Source organism: Trematomus bernacchii, unplaced genomic scaffold, assembly GCF_902827165.1.
Source record: "Trematomus bernacchii unplaced genomic scaffold, fTreBer1.1, whole genome shotgun sequence".
NCBI classification, from domain to species: domain Eukaryota; kingdom Metazoa; phylum Chordata; class Actinopteri; order Perciformes; family Nototheniidae; genus Trematomus; species Trematomus bernacchii.
Window position 1 is genome coordinate 2,435,147 of NW_022988066.1, and position 14,926 is coordinate 2,450,072.

Genomic DNA, 14,926 nt, shown 5'->3' on the forward strand with positions numbered 1-14,926 from the left:
CCACCAACCCGCACCGCCACAACAGCTGGGCGAGGATTTCCGACCCAGTCACAGCGAAGATGGTGGCAGCTACAGGAGTGGAGATATTACGTTCAGCCGGATAAGAAGGAAAAGCTGCCGCGAAACTCCCGCAGTGGATCTGTTTTTTATTTAGCCCCCCAACTCAGCAGAGAGCTATATCAGGGGAAAAGGGAGGCAACCAGCGGCGGACGGAAGGGGACGCACCGCGGCCAGAACGCACAGTGTTGTGTTTGTTATCCAGACCTAAGGAATTGGTTAAGACTAGGATATAGTACTATTCTATTTGAGGGAAGTCTTTATTGACAATCCAACCGAGGAGCTATCCAGAGGATCTCCTTCATTGCTCTGGGAATTTTCTACTCTCTTTGCTCTGGGGGGAAATGCAAGGGGAGGAAATCCAGCCTCAGCTCCAAATAACCAGATACTCCTAACTGGGTCTCCTCTCCAAACGCAGGAAATACGGCCTGGGAAAAAAAAAAAGTTTGGGAGCTTTTGGAAGCAGAGGGGGCCTACCGCTGACGTTTTGCATGCGTTTTACGACATGGATTTCAAGTAGCCTACTACGTTTTTCTTTAACATTAAGCGCTTCCACAGACTAAGTGGATAGGAGCTTTCAAATGTTACACTCCTTCGGTGCGGTTTTTGCAAGAGTTTTGATCGTCTCTATTTATAGACCAGCCTGTTCCGACCGAGGCTGTTCCTCATAGCTGTATATGTTGCCAACTGCGCGCAACAAGTTGCAGACACTCCCAGCAGAGGCAAACCTACACTAATTCGGGACAGCGGATGGTATTTTCTGCGCTTCTCTTTTCGGATTACGCGTCTTTGAATAGCGCAGACCCCTGCCCGACCCCCTCTTTGGAAAGCAGAGTGGAATAAACTGTAGAATCCGGAGAGGTAGTTCAGGAAAGGACGGGGCTGGATCTGTGGGAATAGGCCTGCCTGTCAGGCCTCTTATGATCCGGATCTTGGACTGGACAGGACTCCAAAATAACTCACTCGGGACTATTTTAATGGGCCCTCTGGAATACATCTGAAAGGAGAATGTCTATGGATAAGGAATGCAAATCCTTAGCACGCTGAGGCATACATGGGGAGTGTTGTAGTGGAAGGTAAAGCCGTCTTAATCACACATCACCCACTTTTTATAATTAACACAATGTTAAATTGCTAACATTTTAAGCTGGCATTATTTGTGTATGTTAAACCTTCACTGCATAGACTACACCACTTTATGTGAAACGATAATAGTCTTTTAGATGAAAACTGATAATTTTCTTTAAAGAATATATGTTTTTTTTACAGTTTTGATGCTGTATAGTGAAAACTAATTTGAACGCTACCTACTGGCTGTTCATAACCCCACAATTTGTTAGGTGCTTTAAGAAGGGAAATAAAGTGTACATGTGCCATTCGTCGCGCATGTTGTGCAGATAAGAGGGACAGTGTAACTTTTGCTGTGCACAGCTGTTGACAGCCTGTATCTGCTCATACAGATCTGGACCTGAGCTCTGTTTCCACGCAGACAACGTTATTTTGGAATGAAGAAACAATCTGGGTATTTCTTCTGACGCTGTCTGACTTTGTAATGTCAGCAGCATCGACACATTACGCACATCCAGAGGAGGTCATTTCCAGTCATGTAACGTCAGGACCGACTTGATGTAGGCATACAAAATCCGTTGCATCACCAACCAGTCCTTTTCGAGAAGGATGTTCAGTTCAGAAGGCAGAAAGAGTGATGACATTGTTTTTACCGCAGCTGGAGAGAAAGCCGGGCTCAAACCCAGAGCCTCTTTGGAGAAGGATACGTGTAATGTGAGTACTGACGCAAACCCGGGGCTGGATAATGAACTGCTCAAGAAACTGGAACGGCGCGTTTTGTGTGAGTGAGTGTGCAGGCTGCTGTTTGCGTAGCAAAGACGTCTGTGCTGTGATCACCATCCATGCACTGTGATTATTCCACCAAACACCTTTGCTCTCTCCCTCCTGTCTGCCTGTCACTCTCTTCCTCCTCCCTGCCATATGTGCACTCACGCGTCTAATTGCCTGAGGCCCATCATAAGACATTATTAATATTTAACACCTCTCCCGCGCCCATCGTTTCCTCGCCACAGCAGTCAATATGGCCACTCTGCAACATCACCGGCAGCTTCCCAGGCATGGCACGGAAGTGAGCTGCGACTCTAGCGGAGATGGCGCGGTGACCGTGCGGATTTCCAACAGCGCGCCACACGTGCATCAACATGAGCCCCTGAAGGCTGCCAGCAGTGGAGCAGGGGGAGGAGGAGCTGGAGGCCATGGGGCTGTGAGTAAAATGAACCCTAACCCCCACAAATACAGTATCTCCTCCAGCTGCAGCTCAGCAGACTCCAGACCAGCTGGGACTTCCACTGCCAGGGAGCAGAGGAAGGCCCCTCCTCTGTTCGAGCGCTCTGCAGCTCAGTGCTGGGACCCCAAATTTGACTCCCCCATCTTGGAAGACGCTTGCCAAGAGAGGTGCTTTCCTCAGACACAGCGGCGCTTTCGTTATGTCCTGTTCTACCTGGCGGTGGCAGCTGTACTCTGGGGGATCTACTTTGGGGTCAATAGTGACCGCTGTCACCCCATGACCTTCCTAGCCCCCACTGCCGCCTTTTTAGTTGTCCTAGTGATCCTATTTGTGTTCACCCTAACCCAGCCCTACACATGGCTGTACAACCAAACCTCCTTGTTCCTGATCGCAGTCACCTTTGCCATCACCTTAGCTCCACAGGTACAGACCGCCGGCTACACTGAGCTGGAGGGGGCTGGCAGGGGGAACTCCTCACATCCCTCACCTGACAGAGCCCTTCCAACAGCTTGCATCTCCCCCGTGGGCACCTTTTCCCTGTGCATGGAGGTTTTGTTGTTGTTATACAGCGTCCTCCATGTGCGTCTGTATGCCTCAGTGATATTGGGGCTCCTGTACTCTATATTATTTGAGGCATTAGAATGGCTGCCATTGCTTCAAAGGAGTTATGACTCTACTGGATGGGGGACAGGGTTAGAGGGTTCAGGTTCGCATAGGGAAGGAGACACCCTCCGTTGGCTGGGCCCGGCCAAAGCTCTGCTCCACTTGTGTGCCCATGTCATTGGCATCCACCTGTTCATCATGTCGGAGGTGCGTTCCCGCAGCACCTTCCTCAAAGTGGGCCAGGCTATCATGCATGGCAAAGACTTAGAGGTGGAGAAGGCCTTGAAGGAGCGTATGATCCACTCTGTGATGCCGCAGCAGGTTGCAGATGAGTTGATGAAGCAAGGCGATGATGAGGGTGGTGGCGAGAACTCTGGCAAGCGTTATTCCTCAGGTGCCTGCTCCGCTTCAGCCGTCTCAGTGGGTGGTGGAGGAGGCGGTGGAGCTTCACAAGCCCAAAGTGCCACAAGCACAAAGAACTACGCTTACAACAATCACAAACGCAAGAAGACCTCCATCCCCCGGGGACAGATCATCTTCCGGCCGTTCAACATGAAACGCATGGAGCCTGTGAGCATCCTCTTTGCGGACATTGTGGGTTTCACTAGAATGTCCGCCAATAAGTCAGCACCAGCGTTGGTTGGCCTTCTCAATGATCTGTTTGGACGTTTTGACCGGCTCTGTGAGCTCACCTGTTGTGAGAAGATCAGCACACTGGGAGATTGCTATTACTGTGTCGCTGGCTGCCCTGAGCCCCGTCCAGATCATGCCAACTGCTGTGTGGAGATGGGCTTGGGCATGATCCAAGCCATCGAGCAGTTCTGCCAGGAGACGTGCGAGACGGTCAACATGCGTGTCGGCGTCCATACTGGCACCGTGCTGTGTGGGATCCTGGGCATGAAGCGCTTCAAGTTTGATGTGTGGTCCAATGATGTCAACCTGGCCAACTTGATGGAGCAGCTGGGCGTGGCGGGCAAGGTCCACCTGTCAGAAGCTACGGTTCGATTCCTGGATGACCATTACCAGAGGGAGGATGGACGGGTGGCGGAGAGAGCCGGGGAGAGTGTGGTGGAGAAACTGAAGGGTAAGTGGCTGGTCACATCTTACATCTCATGAGTGAAACTGAAAGTCTGTGCACACTAGATGTTAATCATTTAGCTATAGAACTTCAAGGCAGTCACCCAAAAATAACTGGTCTAAAAAACAGGTTTTACTGGTTAATGGGTATTAGTTTATACTTTTACGAATTACCTTTTGAAAAAACTCCATTGAGCTTGTGACAAAATGTTTATAATAATACATTTACTTTATATAGTGATTTTCTAGATACCCTATACGTTACACTAATCTAAAAAGCAAAACACATAATTGTAATCGGAAAAAAGGACATATATATGAATATAAATGCAAGTCTCACAGAGTAAAGGTTGAAAACCTGCATTGTCTGAACATGTCGACTTGGTCATCAGGGTAGTGGGGTCATTTGTTGCTTCAACACACTAAAATATGTTATCTGACCAGTTAGTCCTGTTGAAACGGTGTTCCAACAGAAGCAGGAGATCGGGATACAAGATTTAGAGATTAGCGCTCCAGGAAGAGAGACGTGTTTGATGTAGGTAATTAGATAGCTTTCATCAGCAGCAGTAAATACCAAACAACAATTGTTTTCAGAAACTCTTCTTTGCCGAAGGACATGAATAACCCTCTCTATACTGACCTTTACTGCCTTCTGTTATCAGTGGTTTGAACCAATTTTGGAGCAGCACTCAAACATAGATTATTTGGGAGCTTTATATTTGACTGACAGACGCCTGTGTCATTGAGATTATATCTTTTTGTATGCAGATGCACTAGATTGATTTGAAACATTTGCTATCAAATTGTAAACAACTTGCATAGTAATACTTTTAATGAATACTTAAGCCAGGATAAGTATTAAGCATATGCAGCAGGCATTCTCTCACTTCAGGCTGTGATATTTGATTATTCAAATAAAGTCAAACCAGATCAAGATTGGTACACAGAAAAGGCCTTTTTTGTTGTTGTTGATGAATTAGAGTTTACAACCATACAAAAATCAGTTTAGTCCTGCAGTTCAAATTGTCAACCTCCATTGGCTGTTTTTCTTCCTAACAATGAGTTTGTGGGAGGCCAGAATGTTTTTGATTTGGAGATTGTAGTTGATAATAGGAGAGCTGACCGACTTAACTGACAGGAGCAGATGTGGTACTGGATTTCAGTGGATTAAACAGGTGTTAATTGTATTGTGGCACCACTTGTATACGGAATAGTGGTGCAAGGACGCCAGGAAGAGGGTCAAATATACTGAAATAAATGTGACTTTCTCGACATCCGCTGTCTCAATACTTTGTGGATGGCAGCGTAAATGCAGGGGATTCCGTCTAATCTTAGTCTTTCGCAAACAGAGACTGTCTGTGCTATTGTCAGGCCCTGTGTCACAGTGTATTCACACTTGGCTCTAAATGGTGCCATCACTCTATTTCCAGACTGGCGAACAGTGACAGAGTGAGATACTGACATGCAGCTTTTGTTGAGGGAGTGAAAAGGAGAATGGCATTTTTTCCTCCTGCTGAAACAGAAAGCCACAGTTTCCTGCTCGGAGAAAGAGATGACCTTAACACTTTGCTTCTCTCACAGTGACTAAAAGAGGGTTATAACAAAGCAAACTCTTGAGAGACCATTGTCAGAATCACATACTACTGCTTTGTTTAGGAGACAGAGAGACTAGGGAAAGTTGTTGAAGCAAGTTAAGGAGAAATAATAAATGACCTGATCAGTTTTTGCCGTGATTGTCGGATTTGTCACACAACTTAAATACATTGAGTTTTTAAAGACGTGTCCATTTGTAAAAAGACAGTTACGCAATTGAGTAGCTGTGTATCACCATGTGTCTTTCTCTTGGCTTTAGTGTCATTTTTCATTCCCTGTAGCATATTCTCTGGAAAACATATTCATTATAAACGGAATAATTTGTCTTCAATTCCCTTGCCCCTCTCGATCTGTAAACTCTTCCGACTTTCTGTCATCTGCTTTCTCCTCTTTCTGTCTCTTTGCCTCCCATGTTCCACATCTCTCCCTCTGCTTTTCCTCATGCCCGTGGTTTCATCACAGTCACTGCCTCAGTCTCTCACCTGTCACCCAGGCCCGTACATGTGGTCTGTTGTGTAACACTGCTTTATTGCTGTGGGTCTGTCTTCAGTCAAGGCTCTGCTATAGATCCCTCAGCAGGCCGAAGGATTCGCCTCAGATAGCGTGCTCTCAACCATTCTCCAGTCTGTTAGTGCCTTAATACACCCTGCTCTCCTTTTAACAACTAGGCAGCCCAAGCTTTATATGGCCCTGAATGCAGTCAGTTTGCAATGATTCTGTACTTTGTCTTTTCAGAAATGCACTGAACCTAGCTAGTAATGGATGCACACAATCAGGTATCACAGTGCATAACATGGACTACATCATCTGCCAAATACCACACATCTGCTTCACATTTTTGTATTCATTTAATAAAACATGCAGTGATGAGTCACACCTCTGTTCTCAAATGAATTAACCATGCAGGTATGCAGTAGGCATTTTGAATAATGGGCTAATTTAGCAATGATTTTATGCTTTACAGTACTTCAGAAAGATACAACTTTTAGGTTGATTAAAGTGTGCAAATGTCTAAAGAGTACACAAATACAGTGTATGGGTTATACAGTGTGTATCATTTGCACTTACGTAGTGTGAAACTATTTCATTAAATCGAAAGATTACAAAAAAATGACAGTTATTGCGTCACTTTGAAACTGTACATGCTTCTCAACAGTTTTTGCCCGTCACTCAGTATGCACATTCACTGCCTAAACTCCCTTCACCCTCACCCTCAGCTCCTGTCTCCTCTGTGCTTTCCCACCCTGTCCTGCACACTGACATTATCTTGCCTTCCAAAAAAACATCCTTTCTTTTAAGCTAGATCTGACGGAGCCTTGACATCCTGAAGTGCTTTCATCAACTAAATGATTAAATGTAAAATTAATAAATGGGGATTGAAGAGTGTGATCCCGGCGCTGCATGATCCAATTCTCCCACTCTATATCCTTTGAGAAGCATTCCAGCACGCACTACAAAACACCAACAAAGTAGCTCTGCTAAACTTGATCTTGTACTTTTTTAAATATAAATATGTCACTTTCTGTATCTGGCGCGCAAACACCAGTATTCCACTGCAGGTATTCCACTATCTTCTTTTTAGCCTCCTTTTTATTGTTGGAGCTTGGGACAATTAGGCTGTGTTGTTTTCCGTCATGTTCCATGTATATGCATTAGACCATCTACATTTAAAGTTACGGTGCAGTATAGCAGTATGTTGTATATCAGCAGACTCAAGGTTCAGACCTTGATTTACTCTAAAGTTTCATAGGATGGCACTGGCAATGCGTGAGTGAGTCTGGAGGTTATGTCTATGTTTGTTTATATTGATATGTTCGCTCTTAAAGCTGATTGCTTAAATGTATCTATTTTGTGTGTACAGACAAGCCTATAGTGTAGTGCAAGAAATAGATGTAATCAGGTAAGCACTTTAGCACTTCTGGGCCCACTTCTCTAGACGTTATTTTTAATTAGTTTTTGGTTAGATGCCTCCCTCAAACCACCTAACTAGTTTTTTTCTATCAGTAAATACCCCAATCGTGAATGTCTGAAGCTTTTACATTTCTTTAAAAAAGGCAGTTGCAATCAATAAAACTACTAAACGTCATCAAGCTGAATACTAGCTGCCTTTAGGTTAGCGGTGGTGACATGCGACCATGATGTAGTTTATCGATAACGTTATTGGAGCTATTTACTTCTGCCGATCGCATTTACGCGTCACCTATTATAAAAGTCATATTTGGAGATTATCCTGCTGAACAAAAAACAAAACGTGTGATTATCATAAACATGTGTTTGCCACAGATCTTATTTTCAACATTATTCCAAAACTCACTGGAGAAATCGAATTGGCTTTTTGTCCAGGCACATCTTGTGATGCTAACTTCCGTGTCGTCCCACAACATACGTCAACCCCGCACCACTCTATTCTTCCATTGCAGTGTGTTGCAGTAGGAAGTCCATTCCTTCCGGCTGGTTAGTCTGTGCTAAATCAAACATGTCACCTAAACATGCAGCAGCAAATGGCAGACCCTTAACTAGAACCAGCCCCAGTGGTTCATGGGCTGTGCCACTTTCACTCTGGCTTCATGCACTGTTTTCTGCTAAAGGTAAAAGCTTATGTACTTTAAAAGCTTAACTGTCACCAACCCCCCCTACAGCATAATTGTCTCATAACTTTAGATCCTCACCTACCGATGATGACCACAGCACTGCCAGTCAAACAAAGCGTGTGAGTGTGTGCGCATGTTATATGATAACAACCAAGTCATAAAACTAAATGACTGATTAGAGTCTTTGTCCCTTAGATACACAAACAGACATGTATACACACAGAGATCACTAACATGTTCCGCTGTCCTCCACACACCACCTTCAGTATGTCCCCTGCTTCTTTGTATTGTCCTATTGTCTCTCCTTTGACTCTTTGATATAAAGTATGTGCATTTGTGCGAGAGAAATGCTCTTGAGTAAAGTCGGGAGGAGATGGTTGCCCTGAGGCCTCAGTGACCCAACATGGTGTTGTTTCACCACTCCAGGGTTCAGAGGTCGACTGTAATCACTTGACTAGGTGGTCTAGCTAGCATGTGTGTGTATCTTTGTCTGCGTCTGGCTGTCGTTGTGCTTGATAACAGAATCAAAAGAAAAATGCCGTCCAGTACAAGGCGAGCCGAACATATCAAAGCAAAGATGGAGAACAGAATGGAATTTACTGGTGAAGGAGAGAGGGGGAGGAAAAGAAAAAAGGGACTTTTAAAGTGGGATCATGATTGTTGGAGCGCGGTTGCTTTTGTTTTAGGAACATTTCTACTACAAGTTGTGAATTTACCCTAGATGAGTCAGTTCCTGTGAAAGGCAATTAAAAAAATAACAGAGTTCATGTTTTATCATTTACTAATCCAGTGTGCAAACTGGACTTTGTGTGACTTGATCAGAATAATAAACTGGTAAAAAGCAGTTTTACAATTTGTTGTTATCTTTAATAATATCCATGCCAGCAGCAGTGTTTTGCTACTTGCACTTATGTGTCACTTGTGGTAAAGCGATATGACTAATTTAAATGTAATTCCTCAATATATTTATTTACATTCTTGACTATCTTGGATTCTGTGATACTTGTTGCACACAAATTAAAGGGGCCCTATTGTGCTAGATGTCCCGCACATTAGCCTATTACATACAATGTGTTGGAGTGCTCGCCAATAGAAGCTTGAGGCCCCGGCTCCACGAGGACGGAAACTGGTTGAATCCGCATATTTCTCATGCGTATAGCCCTCTAAGCTCCACGACGCCGTAAGGGAAACGTAGAAACAGACCCCGCAAACGACAACGGGTCCAAAGGTGGATAGATCTGGGAACTGAGCGCTCTGGGGGGTCCAACGGGGCCGTGGAGTCGCCTATACGGTCATTCGTTTTCATAGCCCCGCCTCTCCCTGCCTCTCCCCCGCGGAGTTGCTATCGTGCTCCAGTCGCTACTGACCATGCTACAGTTCTTTGTGCAACATCTACAGGAGCTCCTCCTTGAATTCAGATTATTTATCTTTATCTCGATATGGACATAAACGCGAGTGAAGTCTAATCTGACAGGACGGAGACACGCAGCTCCTGCCGCTGTGATGCAGCGGGAGCAAAACACACACTTCAAGTCAGATCATCACCCTTAGCTATTTTAATTACCTCTCAAACTAAACTAGTTATAAATATGTTCATTTTTACTGTCGGGTCACTCATTACAGGATCAGCTGCTGCATGAGACAGACACTGACGCTGTCAGAAGAGAGGAAAAAGAGATGTATTTGATGATTATATATCATTATATCGTCGTTATTCATTTGTTTTAAAGCTCAATAAATAACAATGAAGACCTTTGACCGGCACTTTTATAATTTTGTCCGGAAGATTTAAACTTTAACACACGCTGACCGGCGAAAAACTCTGCCCGGTTCTGTCGGCCCCCACCGCGGAGAATACACAGAAGTGCAGCCATGACAACCATTCTTCTTCGCTGCTTTTGTGGAGGAAGTTGCTGCTTTTGTGGAGGAAGTTACAGCGCCACGTACAGGTTCGGCATATGTACTGCAGCTTTTCCAGCGTTTGGATGTAAACGGAGCCGTCTCGTGGAGCTTGACACAATCCGGTGTATATTGCGTGGGGACGGAAGGTTTTTTGCGGTTGCATTTGCGTTACTCCGATGCGTTTTGCCGTATTTGTCCTCGTGGAGCCGGGGCCTGAGTGTTACATAGTGATGTCATTTTGATACTAAGGTAAACAAAGGAGTCCAATGGAGGCGTTTTAGGCAGGGGGGGGGGGGGGAGAGAAACTTGGGATTTTAGCTTTTTGTTATGCACAAAAAGCTAAATAACACAATACAGGAAAGGGAAAACCCCAAAAGCATAATAGTGCCCATTTAAGTTCAAGGTAGGGTATTTCATGTTCGAAATTGACTTCCTTTTAAATTTGATATTACAATTTTACACAGACAAATGTATAACTCATAACATACCATTTTTTTGGATTAAATAATATAATTTAGTTGAGGATAAATGGTTTAACAAAGTGTAAGGACACTCAAAGATGAAGAAGCATGTCATTGCTTTGAGTCTGACCTTTCAGCGCTGCACACACACAGACTGCCCTGAAGCCGACCTACAATTGCTTACGTAATGCTGTTCTCCAATATTATATTAGGTACATACTAATTCCATTATCATTAATGCTATTTGTGTGTGTTCCAGAGAGAGACACTAAATCATAATTGGACAGCCAGTAGCCAGGGAACCAGCACAGTATACAGCACAGTGAGAGGAGACCAGAGGTTCTTACTCCTCTCTCTCTCCTCTTCCTCTCTCCTATAACAGTCCTGCTATAACACTTTGTCTCACCCTCTGCACCTCTCTCTCATAGAGGATCTGTCAAATACTAAGTCTGTCTCCTACGCTTCTGCTAATCAGCTTTCTTTTATTCATTCAGCCCACATATTTCACAAGAAGTTTGTCATTCCTATTCCTCAAGAATGTGCTGAGTCAAATGTGTGTGTGTGTGTGTGTGTGTGTGTGTGTGTGTGTGTGTGTGTGTGTGTGTGTGTGTGTGTGTGTGTGTGTGTGTGTGTGTGTGTGTGTGTGTGTGTGTGTGTGTGTGTGTGTGTGTGTGTGTGTGTGTGTGTGTGTGTGTGTGTGTGTGTGTGTGTGTGTGTGTGTGTGTGTGTGTGTGTGTGTGTGTGTGTGTGTGTGTGTGTGTGTGTGTGTGTGTGTGTGTGTGTGTGTGTGTGTGTGTGTGTGTGTGTGTGTGTGTGTGTGTGTGTGTGTGTGTGTGTGTGTGTGTGTGTGTGTGTGTGTGTGTGTGTGTGTGTGTGTGTGTGTGTGTGTGTGTGTGTGTGTGTGTGCAGTGTTGATAAGCATACCCAACCCTGTCCTAGCCTGATTGCATGTGAAGACTAGCTTAACCAATAACGTTCTCTCACACACACATATGCGCACACACATATGCGCACACTTAATCCGTAACTAGTCTTTCCAGGTAGTTTGCTCTCGGTGATACATATTCTAGTTTTAGAAGTGTTCATTTTATGTAATTACCTAATTAAGTAATCCCGAATAGATGACTCGCCTGCTTGAAATGTCTTTAATCTTAATCTGTATGTTTCTGTTTAAAAGAGACGGAGGGTAGCACATGCTTATGTTTGTGAGTCACTCAATGAAGAATTACATAACCATGTTGTGTATTTGCTTTAAGTTATATGACAACCATAAAGTCAATTATGGGATTATGACTTGTTACAGGAGGATGAATTTGCTAACCTGTATCATTTGCTGTTTTATTACACACAAGGTGACTTGCATTTTCTTCACATTTCTTTCTTCTTCATTTTCTTTGCATAAACATCCAAGTTCTATGAAAACAATGCTCCAATGTAATATTGGCTTTTATTGGACCTTAACTTGAATTCATTGTGTGCAGTACAGAGTAGGTAAAGATGATATGCATTTCTTTCAGCCGGTATTACTTCTCATGATTAACACTAATTAACATTAACAATCATTTCCCAATCATTTTTGCATTTACATGATTCTCATCACCTGTAGTTTATGCACACCTGAGGATGAAAGAAGTAGGAAAAAGATTGATGATTTATTGCTTCTCAGTTCTTCCCTGACCGCATTTAAGTGACATCATTTTTGTTAGAACAATAAAAACCAGTTCTGACTTTCTCAAATGTTCATTAATCTTTCCAGCAAAGTACATGACTCTTATATTGCAAATGTATTGTCTAAATATGTCGACAGAAGCAAAGGCATGTTTTGCTCTCACCGGGCAGAACACTTTTATTTCTTCTCTGTGTTTATTAGTAGATATAGTGGAGTGTTTTCTTATAATTTTATTCTGGGAAAGTGTTTCCCCGGCCTTATCAGGCACATTGCTTGTCACATAACAATGGTTAGTCCTGACAATTCACTTCCTGGGGACGAAGGCCGTTCTGACACGCCTGTCATACCGTTACTAATTGACCAGCTCATACAGAATGCATGAGTGTCAGATTAGCGGGGGTCAAGAATCAAATTCGCTCGTTTGTATATAGGTCAGGGCTGGGTCATGGCTTTCTGTAAACTTCATTTGCACAAGGGGTCACATTATTATCTCCCCTTCACCTGCTAGTTATTCTGTATTTTGTGTGCAAGTGTGTAATATGACAACTGTTTAAAATTCCACTTCTGCGACAGCTGTATGGAGCAGTGTGGCAACAGCAGCTGTGTGTTTGTGCTGCTCTGTGTGATTGTGTGTGTGTATGCGCCAACTCAAGTATGCTGGAGTGCTGCTGTGCTAAACGGCTGTTCTGAATAATAGATAGAGAGTGCGGCCTCCAGCCTGTTAAAATATCCATGAGCTTCCTTTGAGCTGGTTATATAGCTAAAGGGCTAATAAGGGAGAGTTAATAGACAATGAGGAGGAGAGTGATCTGGTGCACTACACAAAGGTGTGCCCTCTTTCCCTTTACCTGCCTACTTCAGTCAATCATTTCCCAGCATGCCCTTTGGTCTCAAAGAAGCAACATGATTTTTTTCCTTCAGAAAAGAGTGGTGCAGAATTGAGTCCTAAACTATTTTAGCACGTCCAGGTTCCCTTGTATTGAAGTTAATGTTTTTTTAAATGCCTGAAATGAGGTCTAGTGTTTATACAAGCGTATGAGTTTTGTTCTAAGACGAAAAATACTGAAGTGAATACCCCTTTTATATCTGACTCTTTTACGTGTTTTAAAAAAAGGCAGTTGCTCACAAGTGGCTAAATAAGACTTCTAAATACCATCATGCCGAACATGAGACCAGCTTTAGCTTAGCGACAACTTATCGACAAAGTTATGAAACCATTATGTAGTTTGTTTAAAGCGTTATGTTAGCTTTTTACTTCTGTGGGACTACAAAAGTATGTCATCACTTCACTGTACGCCCAACTTACACAACAGCAATATGTTTGTGATTTGATTGCTGGTCATTTGAGGCTGTATGGATCTCTTGTGTTGGAATTTGAAGCAGAGAAGTTAAAAAAAGCATGGAGCTTCTCTTTAATGTGTTGTATATAAATGTAGCAATTGGCACAACACATCTGAGCTGTCTGTCTAGAAATCTAAGTACCGGTCTTCCAAGACCTGCATCAGTCGAGCACTACTGTAAACAGCATGTAAAGCGCTGTTCCCTGGTGGTCTGTGGATAGAGAGACTTGTGTGACATTAGCGGGAAGAACATAAGAGAGAGAGGGAGAGAAGAAGGAGCATGTTTTCTGGTCATGACCCTTTCCCAAGGATTTCCCACAGTCTAGCTGAGGGCAGCGGGGGTGGTATGCGTGTGTGTGTGTGTGTGTGTGTGTGTGTGTGTTTGTGAGTGGGTCGACAAACCCATGGGGTACAGCAGAATGAATCACGCCATGCAACAACTGTAGGAGTCTTATGAGGCCATACATTTAAATGTGACCCCTTCAGATATATATTACATGAAAAGAAGACTGTGATTAGTATAATAAACCTGCTAGATATGTACACCATGCACTGCTAATGTACCAGCGTGCTTAGAGTTAATATGTTGGTGTGTGCATTAAACAAATTGACGTGTCAGTCGTCATCGGCGTACCCTATGCAGAGGGACCATGGCTGGCTGTTTCTTGCTCAAGGACCGTCCTCTGCCACTGAGCAACGGCCGAGAGAAAACTCAGAGGCTCTGTGAAGTCAGACTCTAAAATGCCTTCAAACAGCTGTGTGTGTGTGTGTGTTTCTCAGTGTGACGCAGTGACAGTCGGAGTGCACTGTTCCTGTCAACCTGCATGTCACACACACACACACACACGCACACGCACACGCACACACACACACATTGAAGGTAGAGCCTACAAACGAGATGTGAAATACGGTTCTAACGTTATGAGATACTGATGGAATGATAACTGTCTTAGAACATTTCCGAGTATTCACTTTCGTCATTATTATCATCGGCTACCATAACCCTTAAATAAACGAGTATATCATTATTTAAAAAAAACAGGTACAAAAGCATGTCTGTAAAACTTTTTATATAACTAAAGCATGTTAGTTTACATGTTAACTCCTAAAGGTAAAATAACATCAGCTGAGAGCTCACTACCTTCAAATAACATACATACACTCACTTCTCAAAAGTGTTTTGAAAATTAAGACATATGATAATCGTCAAATTGAATACAGCTGTATACAACAATATTGGTGTAGTGCAATAACATTATACTATTGTTAGGGGCGCCGCTATGGTTTTCGTATCATTCAGATTTTGTCGATTTTTCAATTGTGCTTGTCATGTTGTC

At 43.6% G+C, this 14,926-nt stretch overlaps 1 protein-coding gene across 2 annotated transcripts in view; it reads left to right on the forward strand.

Annotated features, from left to right (window-relative positions):
• Window positions 1-14,926, forward strand: part of adcy9 (adenylate cyclase 9) — a 35,641-nt gene continuing 20,715 nt past the window's right edge. Inside the window, exons 1-2 of one of the 2 annotated variants that reach the window (XM_034120431.1) lie at window positions 1-1,133; window positions 1,518-4,040. In XM_034120431.1, coding sequence (XP_033976322.1) covers window positions 2,147-4,040 — 1,894 coding nt within the window. In that variant the 5' untranslated portion in view covers window positions 1-1,133; window positions 1,518-2,146. Of the gene's footprint in view, window positions 4,041-14,926 lie in introns of both variants that reach the window. The other variant, XM_034120430.1, reaches the window with a different exon arrangement.